The sequence below is a fragment of the Colletotrichum lupini genome, chromosome 2 (genome assembly GCF_023278565.1).
Source record: "Colletotrichum lupini chromosome 2, complete sequence".
Lineage (NCBI taxonomy): Eukaryota > Fungi > Ascomycota > Sordariomycetes > Glomerellales > Glomerellaceae > Colletotrichum > Colletotrichum lupini.
This window is the reverse complement of record NC_064675.1, coordinates 5,340,658-5,356,598: the sequence shown is the minus strand read 5'-3', so window position 1 is coordinate 5,356,598 and position 15,941 is coordinate 5,340,658. Positions and strand designations below refer to the sequence as shown.

General features: G+C 53.2%; 2 protein-coding genes across 2 annotated transcripts; both read left to right on the top strand.

Annotated features, from left to right (window-relative positions):
- Nucleotides 1-139: 139 nt before the first annotated feature.
- CLUP02_03943 (uncharacterized protein) lies at nucleotides 140-2,043 on the top strand (the record flags this gene model as incomplete). Its single annotated transcript, XM_049282960.1, has 10 exons — nucleotides 140-152; nucleotides 218-248; nucleotides 309-348; nucleotides 401-463; nucleotides 514-624; nucleotides 691-895; nucleotides 957-1,287; nucleotides 1,329-1,351; nucleotides 1,433-1,917; nucleotides 1,975-2,043. The coding sequence occupies 10 exons, from the start codon at nucleotides 140-142 to the stop codon at nucleotides 2,041-2,043; spliced, it is 1,371 nt and encodes a 456-aa protein (XP_049140103.1).
- Nucleotides 2,044-2,079: 36 nt separating this feature from the next.
- CLUP02_03942 (SNF2 family domain-containing protein) lies at nucleotides 2,080-13,746 on the top strand (the record flags this gene model as incomplete). Its single annotated transcript, XM_049282959.1, has 20 exons — nucleotides 2,080-2,204; nucleotides 2,280-2,341; nucleotides 2,402-2,501; nucleotides 2,554-2,592; nucleotides 2,659-2,697; nucleotides 2,761-2,808; nucleotides 2,850-3,016; nucleotides 3,148-3,197; nucleotides 3,258-3,343; nucleotides 3,410-3,503; nucleotides 3,640-3,854; nucleotides 3,918-4,222; nucleotides 4,336-4,394; nucleotides 4,496-4,635; nucleotides 4,680-10,325; nucleotides 10,894-11,668; nucleotides 11,902-11,972; nucleotides 12,054-12,231; nucleotides 12,271-13,554; nucleotides 13,621-13,746. The coding sequence occupies 20 exons, from the start codon at nucleotides 2,080-2,082 to the stop codon at nucleotides 13,744-13,746; spliced, it is 9,609 nt and encodes a 3,202-aa protein (XP_049140102.1).
- Nucleotides 13,747-15,941: the final 2,195 nt, after the last annotated feature.

The following is a 15,941-nucleotide window of genomic DNA, read 5'->3' as shown; positions in this document are numbered from 1 at the left end:
ATGGTCGAGGGGGCAGAATCGCACAGTTCAAGTTGCAGTGTGCGACGACTTTGGCACTCATTTTACACTGTACGCGACTTCCACTTAAACCTTCCACCCATTCTCATTCTCATCAACCCAGTCAACATTTTATGCAAAGATGAGACTCTTTGGTATGCAGAGTATGGATCAATCTCTCTGACAAACTTCTCACTTAACCCAGAAGCGACTATTTTAGGTTTGCAATCTTGGCTGCGGGCTCTCTTCCAGTCTGTAGTGAAAATTCCATGTTTGCATGTTGTCTTCGCGGGATGAACAGCCCCAAAAAGCTTCATTGTTCCGATGCCCATGACTCGCGGAATGCCATCCGTCTGTTGTTTCTATAAGCTTATTGTAGGACTTAGCTGAACTTCCGATACAGCAGCGGCCGTTGAGCCCAACCTTAGACTATCTACTCAGGGACGGTGAAACTCGCCGATATGTGGTTGGATCTCTGCAAGATCCATCCATTACTTGATATACTTTGAAAGCTAGCAGTCCGACTCGGTCTCGCCATTTGCGCTCGGAGACTTCTTCCGCAACAAAACATCTGTATCCGTGATCGCAGAAGAATTACATGCGAATCTCCGGCAATACCAAAACTTCGTCATAAACGGACACACTAGCCTGGACAGGCACATTCCCTTCGAGACAGCACCTGTCAAGCATTAGATGTGGAGGCATAAGACGTCAGCCCGTTTTTTCCTTGGGTCTTTCTTCTTTCACATCCCTCGAACGTTCCGACTCTTCCGCGCAGACCTTCAACTATTCGCAGGGCCTGCGCCTGTGTGCCTGAGCGTATGCAAAGCTGTCTGTGACTCTGTGGCTCTGTGTTTAGAGGAGGCCGGTGCAAAACTTTTCCTAGTGTGCAGCGACCGTGAGACTCAATCATTGGTCTGCGTGAGGCTTGAGCAGCATTCATGACACCGGGCGATCAGCAAGTAGTTTGAGCTTCAACATGGATAGAGCTGGGTCCATCCAATATGTACCCCAGTCAAGTCACCAGGAAGCTATGCGCACTGACCATACGGACGACACAGAGTACACGTACTCCCTCCAGCTTTTGACAGGACAGCCACGTTGCTGGATATTAAGGTGTCGGTGGGAGAGCAGGAACCAAGGCGATTCGCTGGTGTGCAGTCCGAAATTCAGAGGAAGACGAGAAGAGAGAACGAGTTTGCAGGCCAACAGATGGAAAGCCAAGAAGACGATGATTAGGATCGCATCCATCGATGGCTGCGTTTTGGCTTGCTCAGGCAGTCGTCAGGGGTAAGAAAAAACCAGGAAATAGCAGCAAAGCCAAGAGCCAGGGTGGTCGAAAAGACCGAGGCGGGTAAGACAAACACTCCAGCAGCTCGCCCTGGAACGGCCGGGGACGGACGGGACGAGCGGAGCACTACTGAGATGACATGAGGCCATCACAATCCAAAAGTCCGTAACGCTTTGTTTTCGATAGCAGAGCATGTGCTGTGTAAGTGGCTGCGACCAAAGTCAGCTCAGCCAGCCCTTCAAAGATCAAAAGGACAGACTGGTGGCCAAGACGAATCAGAGCAGCGTGCTGTTGGAATGCCAGATTCTCGGGACCCTGGGAGGGCGACGCCGAGATTCCCAAGCTTACCCCACGTCTTGTGGCAGCCGAAGCAGCTTGTTTCCCATTCGAGGCATCGGCCTAAACTGGCCGCAGCTGCACCAAGCATGCCTGTGATGATCCTCGCGCTGGCGTTGGTCTGCTGCATTCGCAATCCGCCTGCCACCATCGCCATCTATCTATGGTCCATCTCATCCCTTAGCCCATTGATCCATCCAAAGCACTGCGTAGACAGTCATCCAGTGATTCGTTACCGCAACAAGCCTAGTCGTCGGATTTCCTGGCGGCGCAAGGTCGTGAAAGGTTGCTTGGTGCCCAGTGCTGCGAATAGGGTGAGAGGAACAAGAGGTCGTCTTGTCTGTGTGTAGCGCAGGTCCGGCCTAGGCTCCAAGGGGCAGCCCGGCCTGCTCATCGCAGGGCCAGCTTGGAAGCCTTAGACCGATCTGTCTAGTCGGTTTAATCAGATGCGATGGATGACCAGAGTTTGGTGTGTTGCTGAAGAGCAGGCCCATACCACGGCAACATGGCAATTTGGTGTTTCGGTTTGGGAAAAAGCCACGCCCAGTCAGTCGGTGGCAAGGGGCAACGGTGGTGGCAGGTATCCAAGAGAAACCGCTAGAGATCTGCCGTCAATTCTTACAAGCCTTGGAAGAAACAAGACATCACAAGGCAGGCCCGCCGGCCTTCTCACGCAAGGGAGAGAACATCGAATGCCGCATGCGAACCCTGAAGCATGTGTGCCTAGGTGTTTACTGGCTTTCACTATCATTTGATGATGCCACTGCAGATGCTGAGACGCCATTCTGAAAAGTGCCGAGCGGAACTTTGCGTGTGGGGATGAATGCCAGTCTGTCAGAGACGGAGAGAAAACTCAAAAGTTGGAAGAGTTCCGAGGGTTCGCGACGCCATATGTATGTATGTATGTGTGCATGGTATGGTGTGGTCAGCGAGACTGTTCCTGTCTCCTTGCGGTTGCACTCTTCAGGGTTGGTGAGTCTTCCATGACGAGGTTGAGTAAAGTTTTTTTTTCCTCCCCCATCTGCCCCATTTAGAGGTGCGCCTGTGAGAAATGGCGTCGCTGGGCTCGTGGCGTTGAAATGCATATATTGGATTGCAAAAGCCGTAGTGCATCGATGACACGGCTGACTTTTCAGTCTGGTGAAATTATCGGGGGGTCATGATGGAATGGGCATGGTCGCAAGGTGAGATGATGATGATTCGTGAGGCTAACACTACTGGCCAGGGTGATAACAGAGACGAGATATCGAAAGGGAGAGGTAGACGAAAAGGGACGATGCGATGGAAAAAGGCGGCCGGAGAAGACGACGACGACGACAGGATGCAGAGTGGCAGACAGGGTTTATTGTTTGCTGGGGAGTGGAGGTGGGCGCGGTGGACCAGGGACACTAGGTGACTAGATGACGCTAAGGAGATTAAGCGAGACGCCGTCGCTGCGTGAAGGAACGGCTGGCTTTCCTTCCATTTTTTTTCTCTCACGGGCCCACGGGTAATTATAAAAGTACTGCAGGCATACCTTTAAGACTGTCCGGGCCCCTCCACCCCAAAATTTCCCTTCCAGAGCGACGTCGAGGTGCTGCCCTTTTGACGCGACCCCATTAACCCTCGCATCTCATTGGTCCATTGCTCACAGGTTGGTCAGCACCATAGGCATCAACAGCACCCCAAGGCACCCAAACCACCAAAAGCCTCACCCAAAAGCCTCATCGCAGCACCTCAGTAAGTGTATCCTATCCGTACCTTCCCGCCTGTCCCATTAGGTTGGATCTGGATCTGGTACCTCAGGCAGGCACCATCCCCATCCCCCATCCACATCCACAACCACGCGCGCCTTCCACGCACTGCACTGCATTCCCGCCTCGCACCTGGCTGGCACTGCGTTTGCCTTTCCCCAATCCAATCTTACCTTATTATTGAGGTGGTGTTGCTCATATCTACATATGCGCGCCTCTTCCTTCCCACTTTAAGGCGTCATCTCTCCCATCGCTTCGAGCCTCACCTCACCTTCTTAATAGGCGCCTTTTTCTTTCTTCTCACGACTCGACGCTTATTTCTTGCAACAGCAGCTTTTGCGACCATTCGGCACCACACCCCAACGATCCACGACGCGCCTACGCATCACGCCTTGCATCGAGATTTTACGTGTTCACGCTGCTTTCTCGCACTCCATCTTTCATTACCGCAACCTGCAACAAGCTCCAAATCAACGCGGCGATTTCCAACCTGCACCGTCCTACTTCTGATGCATGCATGGTAGTCGCATCCTTTGATTAAGACTCGGCTTGATCCGCAGTGGACGGGATCGCGATTTGCATCCGGCCCCATCGCCGTTACCCGCTTTCTCAATTTCGGTACGTACTGGCTTCGTACAGTCCGCGTTTCTTTCATTTCCCCGTTATGCTCATATCCACCCCAAACCTTGCACCGTTTCTGCCAATCCTAACTTGCCATTGGGCGTTTCGGTCCGGCGCGTCCTCTATCGCATCTACCTGCACTTCACTTCACTATCGAGATCACCTCATCCAATATGTTACTCCACCAACTGCCATGATTCAGTTTCTACCCCAGACTGCATCATCTCTGTTTGGGCACGGGAAGGTAGCATCCATGTATCTATCTTCAAGCATTTATCATGTCATCTTTCCTTCACCCAACAGCTCCTGGACTCACATCATCGCTTGTTTTGAACTCATAGTTAACATCTCTCACAGAAGTTCAGTCTGATGATGAAACTCTCATCAAATACATCTTAATTCAAAATGGCGTCGAGGTATGAATCCTTCCTGGCAACCCTTGCGATCAGGCAGATCCGATCGTTTTTGAACCAGCACTAACCTTGCTTCAACAGACTTGACAGATTGGTCACGTGAGTCTAACCACATGACATCGCTCTTTAGTAGCAACCCTACAGAAATCTTGATGTCTGCCTCTTCTGGGTTCGGCTCAGCTGAGGATGCAGTTCTGATGATGCCCGTGTTGAGCGAGCTTGATATTCAGTCTAACAAGAGACTGTGTATCGTCGCGTCGTCAACCGCTTACTAACTGCTTCGCGTAGGATTCTCGAAACGGGCAGCACCCGTCTGATTCGTGACACCGCTGTCAACCAACTTGCCGACTGGCAGAAGCAGCATCCCGATGAACTTTTCAACCTTCTTTCCAGAGTAGTACCTTACCTTCGGCACAAGGACTGGGAGACACGCTCCACAGCAGCCAAAGCTATAGGCAAAATCACCGAGAATGCACCCCTGTACGACCCTAACGAGGATGAGGACTTTGCGCCAGTCAAGAAGGATGAGCCGGAAGAGAATGGTCACGTAAAAAAGGAGGAGGAAAAGGATGCTACCTCTTTCTCTTCCAGCGAGCTCCTCAAATTGGGGTCGCTCAATGTAGAGCACATTATCAAATTTGGTCGCCAACTTCTGAGAGGCGGCAATATCGAGTATGCTCTGGCATCATTGGATCCCCCAGCACGGCTGGCACACCAAAAGAAGACTCTCAATGGACGACTTGGCCTGTTGGGCAGGGTTTTCGAGGACGCCGAGATGCCCGTCCTTGTTGAAAAGGAACCCAGCCCTCTTACTCCGCAAGAGTCAGCAAATGGCCACAACGGCACCAAGGAGAGTACCACCTCCCACGGTCAAAGCCAGCCGGCAGAGGAAGCTGGCTTGAGCTCTCGGCAACTCAACGTCCTCAAGAGGAAGCGCAAGAGAGAGTTGCAAAAGGCTGCCCAGGGGAAAGGGGGATTTGGAGATTTGACCATGAGAAGGACAACCACAGCAGGGTCCGAAGGCTTCGACGAAACACCAGCAGCAGATGCCGACGCGAAGCAGAAGAACGGCAAGGTTAACGACTACTTCAACTTGGACAGACCGGCGGACGTCGACGAGGAATCAAAGGTTGTCAGCGAATTCAAGGGACAAGTAATACCGATCAAGTCTGAAATCGAGGTTGATGAGACCATGGAGGGTGCTGAGTGGCCCTACGACAGATTATGCGATTTCCTCAAGGTCGATCTTTTTGACCCTTCCTGGGAGACTCGCCATGGAGCTGCGATGGGTATTCGGGAGGTGATTCGTGTCCACGGAGGTGGGGCTGGCAGGGTTCGTTCAAAGTCACGGGCTGAAAATGATCGCTTGAACCAGGCTTGGTTGGATGATCTGGCCTGCCGGCTCTGCTGCGTCCTAATGCTGGATAGATTTACCGACTACAGTTCTGATACCTCGGTCGCGCCGATTCGCGAAACTATCGGTCAATCTCTCGGATCGGTCCTTCGCCATATCCCGGCAGAATCTGTTCACGGCATCTACAAGATTCTCTATCAAATGGTCATGCAGGATGATCTCCAGCTCGACATGCTTCAGTGGTCTGTCTGCCACGGTGGAATGGTTGGACTGAGATACGTCGTTGCGGTTAGGAAGGACCTGCTGTTGGAGGACAGTAAGATGATCGATGGCGTTGTTCGGCTGGTCATGAAGGGCCTGGAGGAGCATGACGACGACGTCAGAGCAGTGAGCGCTGCGACTTTGCTCCCCATGACCAAGGAGTTCGTCACATTACGACCTGGGTCTATCGATAGCCTCATCAACATCATGTGGGGCAGTTTGGCCGACCTTGGTGACGATCTCAGTGCTAGCACTGGTAAGATCATGGATTTACTTGCGACACTCTGCAGCTATCCCGAGGTCCTGCAGGCCATGGAGACGTCCGCCGCACAAGACGAGGAGCGTTCTTTTACCTTGCTGGTGCCGCGCTTGTACCCCTTCCTTCGACACACCATCACTTCCGTCCGCTTAGCTGTGCTGAAGGCGTTGATGACATTCGCAAATTTGGGAGCTGAGAACTCTCGAGGCTGGCTCAATGGAAGAATTTTACGACTCATCTTCCAGAACGTCTTGGTTGAAAGGGACAGAGAAACACTGGCAATGTCTTTGGACGTTTGGACAGCTTTGGTTCGCTCACTTGCACAGACGCCCGAGATTCTTGCCGACGAGTTCGCCGCTCACGTCGAGCCTCTGATGAGACTCACGCTGCATCCCATTGGTGTGTCCCGGCATCCCTTGCCCATGCCCGCCCATCTATTCCAAAAGCCATCAGGCGGCACGTATGCACCTGTCGCCGTCACACCCGCCCGCAAGGCCTCATCCCCCGACGGGCCCGAGAGAGCAAACAAGCGTCGTCGCAAATCTGCTAAGACGGATGACGTTCCAGTCACTTCTCATACTCATGACGTCGACGGGCACATGATCCAGGGAGATGTGGACCTTGTTGGCATGGATACTCTGATTCGATCGAGAGTATCAGCTGCCAAAGCCATGGGCCTGATTATGTCCTTTATTCCGGTTGCCAGCCTAGCCGAGTACGACCAGCTACTTCTCGCCGGTATCTCAGACCGGGCTTCGTCCACACAGCTTTCAGCATGCATGATCATTGACGAGTACGCTACCAACGGCCCTGCAGAAGGAGCACAAAGATACGCGGCGCCTCTTCAGAAGATTATTGAGACTGAACGTCCTGCTCACTACGGCGACCTAGTCAGCTTCATGCACCGGGTCCGATCTCAGTGTCAACAGCTTCTCAACATGTTCCGCGACCACGGCAAAGTGTCTAGTGGTCGGCTCCCAACACTGGCTGTCCTGGTTCAGGGTGACGAGCAAGCAGGTCCAGGTGCCTTCTCCATTGCCGTTGCAGACAAGGTTGTCGGAGAGGATTTCGACAAGCTTAAGAAGGCCATGTCTCCAGGACAACGTCTAGTTGCCAGCCAGATGCTGAGCGAGGCCAGAGAAGTTGCCGTGTCTGCGATTACCGACGCGAAGGCCGCCAAGGACTCACGAGACGTCCGTATCAAAGCAGGCGCAGCATGCGCATTGGTTGCGATCAAGGCCCTGCCCAAGAAGCCCAGCCCACTGATCAAGGGCATCATGGACAGCATCAAGACAGAAGACAACCAAGTGCTTCAGAGCCGGTCATCAGCGACCATTGCAAGACTTGTGCAAGTGTTCAACGAGATGGGTCGTCGCGGACCGGCCGACAAGGTTGTTTCCAACCTGATCAAATTCTCTTGCGTGGAAGTTGCCGAAACTCCAGAGTTCACTGTCCATGCAAGCAAGACAGATTGCGTGCTTTCAATGCAGAAAGAAGAAGATCGAGTCGATCATGCAGACGCTGCCAAGTGGGCAAAAGAAGTCAAGGCTGCTCGCATCACCCGTCGTGGCGCCAAAGAGGCGCTGGAAATCCTCTCCAAGACCTACGGCGCCGAGCTGCTCACGGCCGTGCCTACCATTAGGGTGTTCATGGAGGATCCTCTTGTCAAGGCATTCTCTGGCGCATTGCCGGCTGAGGCCAAGGACCCCGAGAATACCTTTGGCCAAGAGATCGTCGATGCTTTGTCCCTGATTCGAACGCTCATGCCCACTCTTGACAAGGCCATACATCCATTTATCATGGAAAAGGTTCCTTTAGTCATTAAAGCCCTGCATTCTGAGCTTTCTGTCTTCCGCTACATGGCAGCGAAATGTATGGCTACTATCTGTAGCGTCATCACAGTCGAGGGTATGACAGCCCTTGTGGAGAACGTCTTGCCATCCATCAGCAATCCTATCGACCTCAACTTCCGTCAAGGTGCGATCGAAGCCATTTACCACTTGATTGCCGTGATGGGCGATGCTATCCTTCCTTACGTTATCTTCCTCATTGTTCCCGTTCTGGGCCGCATGAGCGACTCAGATAACGAAATTCGTCTGATTGCGACAACGTCTTTTGCAACCCTCGTCAAACTCGTGCCCCTGGAGGCAGGCATCCCAGACCCTCCTGGACTGTCTGAAGAGCTGCTCAAGGGCAGAGACCGCGAACGAACATTCATTTCCCAACTGCTGGACCCCAAGAAAGTGGAATCGTTCCCGATTCCCGTCGCTATCAAGGCAGAACTTCGTTCATACCAACAAGATGGTGTCAATTGGCTTCACTTCCTCAACAAGTACCATTTGCACGGCATCCTTTGCGACGACATGGGTCTTGGAAAGACCTTGCAAACCATCTGCATGGTTGCCAGCGACCATCACCAGCGCGCCGAAGAGTACGCGAAGACAGGCGCACCCGATGTTCGCCGTCTCCCATCTCTGGTCGTCTGCCCTCCTACATTGTCCGGTCACTGGCAGCAGGAGATCAAGACTTACGCACCCTTCTTGAGCGTCACTGCCTACGTTGGCCCGCCAGCCGAGAGAAAGAGCATGAAGGATAACCTGGACAAGACTGATATCGTCGTTACCAGCTATGATGTCTGCCGAAACGACGCCGATGTTCTTGCAAAGTACAACTGGAATTACGTCATCTTGGATGAGGGACACTTGATTAAGAACCCGAAGGCCAAGATCACGATTTCTGTCAAGAAATTGGCCAGCAACCACCGACTGATTCTGACCGGAACACCTATCCAAAACAACGTATTGGAGCTCTGGTCCTTGTTCGATTTCTTGATGCCTGGCTTCCTTGGTGCTGAGAAGGTCTTCTTGGATCGGTTCGCCAAGCCCATCGCCGCAAGTCGCTTCAGCAAGGCATCTTCCAAGGAGCAAGAAGCGGGTGCTCTGGCTATCGAGGCTCTCCACAAGCAAGTCCTGCCATTCCTTCTGCGACGCCTCAAGGAGGAGGTTCTAGATGACCTCCCGCCCAAGATTTTGCAGAATTACTACTGCGACTTGAGCGACCTTCAGAAGAAGCTGTTTGACGATTTCACCAGAAAGCAAGGCAAGAAGCTGCAAGAAGAGGCCGGCCGTGAGGACAAGGACGCCAAGTCACACATCTTCCAGGCCCTGCAGTACATGCGAAAGCTCTGCAACTCTCCAGCCATGGTCATGAAGCCTGGACACGGCATGTACGAAGAGACCCAGCGCATCCTTAACAAGCAAGGCACCAGTCTCGAGGATCCGGTTCATGCACCCAAGTTGACCGCTTTGCGAGACCTACTTGTCGATTGCGGCATTGGTGTGGAAGAAGCCGAGTCGAATGATCCCCTGTATCAGCCAATCAAGCCTCATCGCGCCCTCATCTTCTGCCAAATGAAGGAGATGCTGGACATGGTCCAGAATACGGTGCTCAAGACCATGCTGCCAGGCGTCACCCACCTTCGTCTAGATGGTGGAGTCGAAGCCAACAAGCGTCAGGATATTGTCAACAAATTCAACAGTGACCCATCATACGATGTCTTGCTCCTGACCACCAGTGTCGGAGGTTTGGGACTCAATCTGACGGGTGCCGACACAGTCATTTTCGTTGAACATGACTGGAACCCGCAAAAGGATATGCAGGCCATGGACAGAGCTCATCGTATCGGTCAGAAGAAGGTCGTCAACGTATACCGGCTGGTGACCAGAGGCACTTTGGAAGAGAAAATTCTAAGCTTGCAACGCTTCAAGATCGATGTCGCTTCCACTGTGGTCAATCAGCAGAACGCGGGCCTGGCTACGATGGATACAGATCAAATTCTTGATCTCTTCAATCTTGGGGACACAGGACCCAGTCTCATATCAGACAAGCCGCAAAACTCGATGGAGGGTAGAGAGGAAGACATGGTGGATATCGAAACGGGAGACGTCGTCACGGGCAAGCAACCCGGCAAGAAGGCTTGGCTTGATGATTTGGGCGACCTATGGGATAATCGCCAGTATGAGGAGAGTTTCGATCTGGATGGTTTCTTGAAGACCATGCAGTAATAATACCCCCGACCACGGTCGTATCAGTAGGAGGTCGGAGGGAGGCCGTTGAGGCCCTTTGTATGGAGTTTAGCCTGGCATCTGGTTTAGATAAGAGCGAGTTGGATGCCTTTTCGATAGGGAGGCTTGAGACCTCTCACGCAGTAGTGTACTCATAACGAAACGTGTGCGCGGAAACACCTGTACTATATGACACTAGCAATTTTTACGACTCAGACGACGCACGTTGGGGTGAAAGAAAACAACTGAGCATTCACACTATTTTGACCATTCATGATTAAAAATATTCACTGCATCTGACCTTGTCTCATAAGGGGTCACTGACGCTCCTGGCATGTGACTGTGATTGCCTTTGACGTTCTTGTTATTTGAGATGGTCTATAGGCTGCAACAAACAACGTCAACGTGGATTCAATGTTGGCTTGACAATGGAGACGATCTGATTAGATAATACACAGTAGTACACCTGCAATCGTGTTCTGAGAAGTTTGTGATAGGATGCCCTATCTGGCCTCCACATCAACAGTTTGGATGTGGCTGAGCAGCAAGACAGATCAACACCAGTACTGCAAGATCTCCCTCATTTTTCCTGTCTCGCCCAGAAAAACAAGCCCCTGGGCCTATGGCCATGAATGGGGGATCGTCGGGCCTTGTACAATTCCTCTCGGATCTGCATCTCGAGGCCAGCAAAGACTACTCGACCTTTGACTTTCCCGTCACGGCACCCTTTCTTTTACTTTCCGGCGATGTCGGCAGCCTATCTGAATACGACAGCTATCTCGGGTTCATCCGGTGTCAGACGGATCGGTACGAGGGTGTTTTCCTAGTTCTTGGCAATCACGAGTTTCATGGCCTCACGTACGGCGGGACACTCGCAGAGGCGGCAAGGCTTGAAGCAGAGCCGTCGTTGAGAGGGAGGTTGCATGTGCTCCACCGCCGCGGGTTTGATATCCCCGGTTCCAACGTGAGCATCCTGGGATGCACCCTATGGACGATGGTCCCTGAGAAGGCGGGAGCCGCGGTCGTGGGAAGGGTCAAGGATTTCCAGCACATTGAGGGATGGAGTCTTGAGGCACACTGCGCGGCTCACAAGGCGGACTTGTGTTGGTTGAAGAGAGAGGCGAGGGAAGCGGTGGCGCGTGGGAGAGAGGTTGTTGTTGCGACTCACCATGCTCCTTCGCTGGAGGGGACGTCGGAGCCTAGGTTTGAGGGGAGCCCTTGGTCTTCGGCTTTCGCAACGGATTTGTTGGAGGAAGTAGGGAATTCTGTTCCGATGATCTGTTGGGTGTTTGGGCATACCCACTTTTCGACAGATACGGTTGTGAAGGGTGTCAGGGTTGTGAGCAACCAGAGGGGGTATGTTGGATCTGGGAGAGTTGCGAAGGAGGGGTTTGATCCTGCCAAAGTATTGTCTTATTAGGAGCAGTTATGGATTGTAGCTCCATATATGAGAAGAGTAGATTGCCATTGTTATGATGCCTACTTGATAGATGACAGCTTATAATCGGGAGAAGTTATTTGCTCGGTATCTCTGAGCAAGTTGTGCTACGCTGTTTGAACAAGGAGTGAAAGCAAGAGTTGAAGTGCCTTACGGCTGATCTCATAGCTGAGCTCAGCTACCGGGATAACAATACGGCGGCGGGGTAATGCCCCGCACCTGTGATGCACTGTGGCACCGTACTGGCTCTGCACCAAACTCCTCTCAACCCGCACCTATTGTCAAGCAAAATCCAGAACATTCCACTCAACAACATCGCTTTCAAAGTCAACAACCGATGCCCACATCAGCTGGAGGCAATCACGCATATGCATCACATTGCTGAAACATTTCGCCAAGATGCCTGTCGACTACAGCAAATGGGTGTGTTTTACATCACCCACTCTCTCACGTCCATGCTCGTTGTGATGCCGACCTCAGTAGCTAACATGTAAATACGACAGGACGCGCTGGAGCTCAGCGACGACTCGGATGTCGAGGTCCACCCCAACGTCGATAAGCGCTCATTCATCCGCGCAAAGCAGAACCAAATCCACCAGGAGCGACTGCAGCGCAAGCACCAAATCGAGACGCTCAAGTACGAGCGCATCATCAACGATGGCCTGATGAAGCGCATCTCCAACCTGTTGGACGCCCTCAAGTCCCATGCCTCCGAGGCCGAGACCCGAAACCCCGGCGAGGTCGCCTTTCAAGCCGTCATGGAATCCGCCGGCAAGCCCGAAGACGACCAGCCGCCCCCGCGCCCCGAGGGAATCCACGCCGACTCAGAGCCGCTGCCCAGCTTCTCCAAGATGATGGCCGTGCTGTTGGACCAAGTTAACAAGGAGCTGGACGAGAAGAAGCCCGAGAACCGTTACAAGGCCATGCTCGAGGGTGTCGAGGGACACTTAACCAAGGTGCAGAATCTTCAAAAGGAGCTATTTGCCAAGCTAGCCGAGCTGGAGAAGGAAGAGGGACGCAAGATCACGAGCGAGGGCATTCACACGGGCTTTGACAGCTCGCACGTCAACAAGTCCAAGGATACGGATAAGAAGGAGGAGCAGCGCAAGCCGGAGCTTCTGAACCCCAACTTTGACATGACACAGTCCCTTCCGGCCAAGTCGACCCAATCGTACGACGACGATGAGGAGATTGAGGCATCGCCCGCCGCTAAGAAGTTTGCGCAGATCAAGGCCGACGACTACACATCCAGCGCTCAGTACCTGTCCAAGAACCCGCAGATCCTGACGGAGCGGGAGACGGACGGCCTCCTGGTCCTCGCCTTCGACGCCGCCCTCGAGAGCAAGGACGACTTTTGCCGGCAGTGCGTCCACCAGGCGCTGCTGCTGCAGTACTGCAGAGCGCTGGGCAAGGACGGCGTGGGCATGTTCTTCAAGCGCATCACGACAAAGGGCCACCAGGCGCAAGAGGTGTTCTTCAAGGACGTGCAGGATACGTACGGCAAGATCAGGAACCGGGCGCGGGAGATTGTCAAGGAGCGCGCCAGCGAGCCCGAGGGCGTGGAGCAGATTCAGCTGCACGCGGTGGAGCCCGGCACGGAGATCAAGATTACCATTCCGCCCAAGGACAGCGAGGACCCCGCCGTGAAGGAGGGCCGGAACATTTTTGAGACTTTCAGCGCCGACTTTCAGAAGGCTCTGGAGAGTGGAAGCCTGGATGAGGTCAACAAGGTGTTGGGCAAGATGAAGGTTGAAGAGGCCGAGGACATCGTCGGCAAGCTTGGAGACGTGAGTGTTTCTTCTCCTGTGAAGATGCTTGATGAGCCGGTTCACTGACAACGTTATGACCTACAGGCCGGCATCTTGAGTCTGGAGGAGCAGATTATCGACGCCACGACAGAGGAGGGACAAAAGGCTCTCAAGGACATGGAGGCGGCGCAGGCCGGTTCCGAATCCGGATTCGCGCCGGACCCTGAATAAATGAGGGGAAAAGGAAGCATTCGTAAGTCCACTAGAGCCGGAACATGGGGTAAGGTCAAAGCACCTTGAGCAGACACCGCGGGAGGGAGATGTGTTGGTTAGCGCAAAGGCACGATGAATGAATAAGCTGATGAGCACGGGAGGATGGCCTGTGGTGGTGGTCACTGAGTAAGCAGATTAAAAGATCCAGAGACAGAAAGGATATCAATTCAAGAAGATTCCGAGCATTGACCACGACTTGAGCGTTGCATGAACTGCGGCTGCGCCCTTTCTCGGGGGGACACGCGTGACGGGAGGGGGAGAATGAAGTCTTGACAATGGCATTGACGGCATTAGGTAGGCGAATTCGTCCAACAAGTGGGCAAAAGACGAACGACATGTCGCTCGTGTGGCTGCGGCCGGCGTGGGTTTTTTGCGCTCGGCGTGGCTTAGTTTTGACAGTCGAGCCCTTTTTTTCCCGGGTGACGGCTCCTCCCCCACCATACCGTACCGTACCTAATATCGTCGTTCCCGTGCTTGACAGGCCCCGAGCCTTGGGCCCCCGGCGAACGAAGCACGGATGATTTTGATGGAAGACTGGTGGCAGGGCAGGGTTACGTACGCTTTCGGAATGGGCCGTACGATGAACGATTCTAGCCACCAGGCCAATCGATATGTGGTGGTCAACGTTAAGTCACCGAGAGTCTGAAGGTGCTGAATATCATGCCTTTGCCTTGCGGCTCGTCACGAACTGTAGCGCAGGGATGTGGGCGCATGGTGCCCGGTCGAGCGCCGAGGTGCCGGATTCCCCTGTGGCCGGGGGGGGGGGTTACCTTCAAACTTCGATAGGGTGACATTTTCATAACTTGCGTGTTCGCCTTCGCCTTGCGAGGCTCGGATGAAAAGGGAGAGGCCGAGAGCGTGGGGCGTAAGCGACTGGATGTGGTGTCGCCGCGGCATGTCCTATCCCCTCGGCCCTCGGATGGGGTTCAGTGTTCACGATGTTCTGGGCCAGGCGACATTTGGCATCTACCTCAGCCCCTAACAATGAAGAAGCTCGGTCTTGCAAGCCTTGGTAGGCGCAAGTATGGAGTGACCTAGAGATTTTAAGCCTAGTGGAGACGTCCCAATGTCGTGGGCGACCTGAGAGTAGGTAGGTAGGTAGGTAGACTAAAAGTACGTGCTTGACGCGGCCACGCATATTGCGGGCATGGTAAATTGCTTGGGTTGTCTAGGCATTGGGTTTGAGGTGGTCTTGGTGTCTTGGGAAGAGAGAGAGAGAGGCAAGAGAGGATGTGACGAACACAGAGTCCGCGCGGAGGCAAAAGGAAACGAACGGCTTGTGCGCAAGTTTCTCAACCAAGCGCCTGGACCTGTCTGAACAGCTGGGGAAGACAGTTGTTCGGATAGAGCTACCGAGCAAGACAGACGTGGCTTTTCGCCATCCTCCCGGGATCGGATTGACAGATGTCAAAACGCTCTAGAGCGTCTCGGAGTTTGCTTTGATCTGCTCCCTCGACTGCCCCCGCCTGAACAACTCTCCAGGTGAATTTGACGATGTTTGTGATGTTTCACAGAGGTTCTAAGACGGTGGCACAGCATCACGTGGACAGTTGTGAACAACAAAACTAACAATGTACCCTGTACGAGGTCACGAATAGTGTGGACTTTATTATCCCGACTGCGCAGAGACGCAAGTGATCGGCAACGACGTAAAGAGGCAAAGGCAGAGAAAATTTAAGCATGTCGTGGTCAAGCTATCGGTTAAACCACCATGTTGTCAGGTCCCGAAGAGGGAGGTTGAGGCTGAGCAAGAAAGAGAAGAAGAAGAAGAAGTGACATGAGCAGACGCGCACTGCGCAGACTCCAGTGTTCAAAAATAGCAACGGGAGGCGATCTTGTGCTGGGTACCCCTGTGGAGAACCCCTTTTTGACGGGAATACTGCGGTCTATTCGGCTGACCAGGCTTGTATCCGTACATTCACTGCCTTGGATAGTTGTACTGTTGGGTGGGCTTCGTCAGCGATCTGCTACCCAGTGTCGTCCAGTGAGAATGCTCCTTGACGATGTTGCTCTTTGGTGGACAGGTGTTGATGATGGTCATGGTGACGAGCTTTTCTGCCCTGTGGAGAGTTCATTGCTTGTTTACTCGATTTCCTGTTCCTGTTTCTTGTTGCTGTTCTTGTCCACTACATGTCTCCATTAAAATGCACCAA